The 5,066-nt window shown below is 49.8% G+C and overlaps 1 protein-coding gene across 1 annotated transcript; it reads left to right on the top strand.

Moving 5' to 3' along the window:
• Positions 1-327: 327 nt before the first annotated feature.
• On the top strand, positions 328-2,657 carry zbtb25 (zinc finger and BTB domain containing 25). The gene is made up of 2 exons (XM_071925824.2): positions 328-500; positions 1,436-2,657. The coding sequence occupies exons 1-2, from the start codon at positions 328-330 to the stop codon at positions 2,655-2,657; spliced, it is 1,395 nt and encodes a 464-aa protein (XP_071781925.1).
• Positions 2,658-5,066: the final 2,409 nt, after the last annotated feature.

The raw sequence follows: 5,066 nt of genomic DNA, 5'->3' as shown, positions 1-5,066 counted from the left end.
TGAGTTGTAGCTTGAGAAGAGTCAGCTCAGTTAACCTGAACAAACGCTAGCCGCTACTAGATACGTTAGCTAGTGTGCTAATCAGATGTGTTAACAACAAGACAGTGATGTTAGCTGACCAGATGCTATGGTTAGCTAGCTAACAAGCTGACATTATCTAAACACTAAATCAATCAGACAGAAACACAGTCAGCTGTTCAGAGAACTGAGGACCTCCAAGATGGCCGCCAGAGGTTGCTATGTCACCTGAAATCCTTCTATTGTGTGTGTGTGTGTGTGTGTGTGTGTGTGTGTGTGTGTGTGTGTGTTAGGTGTGAAGGAGACGTCATGGACGTGTCGGGTCACAGCCTCTTCCTCCTGCAGCAGCTCAACGTCCAGAGAGAGTTTGGCTTCCTGTGTGATTGCACCGTTGCTATCGGTAACGTCTACTTCAAAGCCCACCGAGCCGTCCTGGCCGCCTTCTCCAACTACTTCAAGATGATCTTCATCCACCAGTCCAGGTTATTAACCTCTACTCTTACCAACTAAATACATCAAATTATGGAAGCATGATGCTCTCAAAAGGTGATTTCATTGTGACTTCAAAACTAGCAGTAAGATCTTAAAATCAAGTCTAAAACAAGGCGACAGTAAACATGTCGTCCCGCCCATCTGGACCAATCAGTAACAAATGTGTCTCCTTGTTTTGAGCTTTAACTGGAGTTCCGTCTTGGGCCAGCAGTGTCAGCTTGAATGCATCATGAGATGCATCATTTCCCCAAGTTTTGTCAAAATCAGATCAGTGGTGTCTGAGAGATTGTGCGTGACAGACGGACAGACCGGGGACGATCCAGATTCCCTTCCCCGATTTCATCATGGGGACAGTTAACAGGAAGCCAGTGCAGGGAAGCTAGAATGGAGGGTGGTCGCTCCTCCTGGTCCTGGTCAGTCGGAGGACGTTTTGGGACATCCAGCACAATCTTTAAGTCTATTTTGGCTAATGTTGAGTTAGCTAGCTTTGTGGGAACATAAAGTTGGGTGTCATCTGCATAGCAATGAAAACTGATGTGTTTGTGAATGATGTCATCTAGAGAGAGCAACTAAACGGAAAAAAAACAAGGGGCCCAGGATCGATCCTTGGGGAACACCACAGTTGAGATGTGCCCGGGCACAAAACTGAACATTTTCTATCAGTAAGATATGATTTAAAGAAATTCAGAGGCTTGTCAATGAGCCCGACCAAACTTTCTAAGTGACTGAGCAGAATGCTGTGATCAACATCAAGCCGCACTAAGGTCTAACAGGTTATCTATGATACCCAGCTCTATTCAGAATGTACATTTGTCAAGTGTACAAAGGCAAGGTACCTAGAAAATTAGTAACCTTTATTAGTAGCCTTCAGTCCTTTTTATCACAGTCTCTCTTTAATCATTCATCTACCTGTTTTATCCCACAGTGAGTGCATTAAGATCCAGCCCACAGACATCCAGCCAGACGTCTTCAGCTACCTGCTGCACATCATGTACACCGGCATGTGTCCTAAGCAGCCGGTGGACCAGAGTCGCCTGCAGGACGGCATCAAGTTCCTCCACGCCTACCAGCTCTGCCGCAAGCCTGGCGAGGGCACGGCCGACACCGCCGCCGACGTGGTCCGCATGTCCAACCTGTACGGCATCCAGATCTCCTCCCAGCTGGCCAACAAGGAGGGGCCCGGCGTCCCTAAGAGCACCTCGGTGTCCCGAGGAGCGCCGGAGGACAGCCGCTCGTCCAGCCGAGTGGGGCGGTCCCACGCTCAGCTCTCCCTGGCCGTGGGGCTGGAGGGCGTCCCGTCCGACCGGCAGGCGTCGGCGCTCCGCAACGTCTCCTCCGTAGCATCCGGGGACGACTCGGACATCTCGACCCGCATCAAGCAGGAGCGAGTAGAGGAGGACGAGGGGGAGGACGGGGAGGGAGAGGAGGGCCAGGGGGTCGGTTCGCCCTCTCCCGCCCAGGGAAGCAGCCCCTGCCAAGGCCTCCTGTTCAAGGACAGCCCCCTGGCGCTGCTGTGCCCCCGCTGCGGCGAGCGCTGTTCGTCCCCCGAGGGGCTGCGGGAGCATCTGTTCAGCCACGCCCTCGACCCCAGCGGGCTGATGGAGGGGCTGTCGCAGGGCGGCGAGCTGGAGGCCGGGGGGGAGGAGGGCCAGCAGGGCTCCCAGGAGCAGCTGGATGCAGGGTGTCTGGAGGAGGCTCTCCGACAGAGCCAGGCGCTCGCCAACCAGCTGGCCGCCGAGCTGCGGAGGAGCAGAGGAGGAGGAGGAGGCGGCGGCGGAGGGGGAACGAGCCCAACCGCTGCCATCCTGCACTCGCGGAAACGCAAGATCGCCTGCGCCGTCTGCAGCCTGCGCTTCTCCCACAAGAGCCAGCTGCAGGAACACATGTACACCCACACCGGCAAACCGTCACGATACCACCGCTACAACCGGCTCTGCAGCCAGCTGCTCCACGCCTCCGCGCACTTCTGCGAAGGGCCTCCGGAGGGCGGGGGAGGGGTGGGAGGAGTAGCAGGAGGCGTGGCCTCAGCCGGGGTCGCGGCGCTGGCGGAGGAGGCCAACAGAGACGCTCAGGACAACGGGAGCTCCTGCTACTCCCTAGACTCAGAGATTTCCCAGGAGAGCGTGGACGGCGTTCCTGTGGAGTGATCGCTCCCGTACCTTTTATACCCAAACACATCAACTATGGTAGAATTTATGGATTTACTCCAAGACAACCTAGTTAGTGTGATTGATCATACTGGCGGTTTTGTCTGCTGGTAATAACACAACCAGTTTTACCATAAAATAGTTCCCTGGAATCAAACTCGACGGAACTTTTTGAGGGTTGCCAGACTTCGTATTTGTTACAGTTGATTCCTTCAGCTTTCGTCTCTGTAGTGTTGTTGCTCATACTGATTCTACACCTCCCTTTATTTCTGCCATCCCTCTCTCTGCTGGTAGCTGATATCCTGTGTTGTTGTACCAGTGTAGGTGTGTGTGTGTGTGTGTGTGTGTGTGTGTACTTTTTAAATCAGTCATGTGAGAATTCATAGTGTAGAGCCATGGTTCTCAGCCTGGGGGTTCGGGGCGCTGGTGGATTTATGGAATGTCAAAAAAAATAGATTTCTAATTTTCAATTTATTGTCATTGTCGTGTTGAATCTTGCTGATGAATGCCTTTTTCTTGTGAAACAATAGGCCTCTAGGCCTCTTCCAATTAATCAAGTAAAATAGCCTGCAAAGGGAAAAAATCATTGTTTGGTGTCAGAAGTCACCATTCTGCACTTTTCTGAGCTGCTTGTCGGGGTCGTGCTGCAGGAGGTCGAGAAGCTGCAGCAGCGTTTCTTTTCACTGAATGTCTCGTCTGGATTCTGTTCCAGCAGCTGAGGAGGGGTGAAGGTTCGACCGACGTGGGTTTTACAAGGACAATACGATGGCCAATATTTTGTGCCAATATTTAGTATCTTCACATTCACCATTTTTATATCAAAGAATTAAAAAAGAATCATAGTATTCTGTTTCCTCTTGACAGGCTGGAGAAGCCTTGGGACTCTAAAACTCTCCATATTGAAATTGCTACATGTGTCACTTTTAAACTCACTCATCATTATCAAATTAATATTCCTACCATGGTATAATGACTGTAACCAATGAGAGCCTCCATCTCACACCAGTAGTATTGTTAGTTCTAGTGTTTCTCCACAGTAAGACTACATTTCCCATCAGCCCCGTTGCTTCCTGCCCCCCCCCTCCCTGAAGAGGATCAACATGTTGGAAGTGGTTTTTCCATCGGCCTTTCACTCCTTCCAGTAGCTGATATGAGCTTGATGGGGAAAGCGAGACATCGGTGTAACTCTGCTCGTCTCTGCGCTGCACTGTTGCACATTCTGGGACTCTGTGGAGAATCTACGGAGGCCTGACTGGGTCAAATGATGTTTGACCTCATAATCAGAATAAGTGAAGAAGCGTGATTATGGCTGGATGATATGGTTGAAATCAGTATCACGATAATCATTTTTTCGATATTGATATATATCACGATACAACTCACGTATGCAAAATCTCATGTTAATCAAATTAATGTGTGGTAATGTTAGGTGTGATGTCAAACAAAACTGAAATTTGAAATTTTCAAATAATATTCTTTAAAATGTTTCATACCTCATTTTGTCAGAGTTTTTAAATAAAATGTGCTTGATCTCATCAGTTCAGACAGCAGAATTATTATCATGAAATCCCCAAATCACAATATGATTCACTGAAAGATGATAAACCAGAAATATGGCCCGGCTCTAAGCGTGATGCAAAGTTTTGTTAGAGGAACATCGAAGAACCCAAAAGACTAAAGCAGTGCCTTGGTGGTTTTCCCTTCCGTTGCTTCTGTAACATCACACTTCGCTCTCGTCCCGGTCGCCTCCAGCCGGCCGCATCACTTCCCCTCAAAACAGACAATCTGAGTGAAAGACGGGTAGAAAGCTGTCGGTGGTCGTGGTCGGGTCGGTGTCTAGAGGTCCTGGTGGAGCAGCATGATGAAGCCTCAGACAGACGGAGCAGGATGTGGCTGCTGCTGCTGCCGCTTCCCACCAGAGCCGAGAGTCGTCTGAGCACGCTCTGTGTTAGATCACAATCTGTTTCTATTGGCCCAGAGGATTTGTTTTGTGCCGAAACCTCAACTGAACACATTTTAATCTACAACGGAAAATCATTTGAATACAAAAGTCAGGTTTTTGTATCTGCTCTTCCCTTCGGTTCAGGAAATCTCCTCGATATCAAACTCCGGTCAGACAGCGGCATCGTGTCGGCTCGCAACCAGCGTTTTTTGATAAAGATTTTATCTGAAAAAATACCACTTTTACTGGATATGTGTGGTAGCGGATCAGAGAATGTATGAGCGGCCGGCGGTCCGACGGTCCGGACCTGTCGACCCGCCTCGCTCCCTCAGTCCCGCCTGTCGCTGTGTTTCGGTCATGTGACGTCGTGTGGCGTGTCCATCTTGTGTTGCACTGTAGAAAAAAGATGATTGTGATGATGAACTGTTTTGTACATAGATGTCTCTTTTTCCATCGATGGAACGCAG

This window comes from Centroberyx gerrardi, chromosome 18, assembly GCF_048128805.1.
Source record: "Centroberyx gerrardi isolate f3 chromosome 18, fCenGer3.hap1.cur.20231027, whole genome shotgun sequence".
In the NCBI taxonomy this organism is placed as follows: Eukaryota; Metazoa; Chordata; class Actinopteri; order Beryciformes; family Berycidae; genus Centroberyx; species Centroberyx gerrardi.
This window is presented reverse-complemented; position numbering and strand designations above follow the sequence as displayed.

What these genes read in the sequence shown, in the direction of transcription:
- zbtb25 (XM_071925824.2), top strand. Translation starts at nt 328, where the DNA reads ATGGACGTGTCGGGTCACAGCCTCTTCCTCCTGCAGCAGCTCAACGTC. An exon ending in ATCTTCATCCACCAGTCCAG is followed by an intron (nt 501 to 1,435) that starts GTTATTAACCTC and finishes TTTATCCCACAG; the next exon opens with TGAGTGCATTAAGATCCAGC.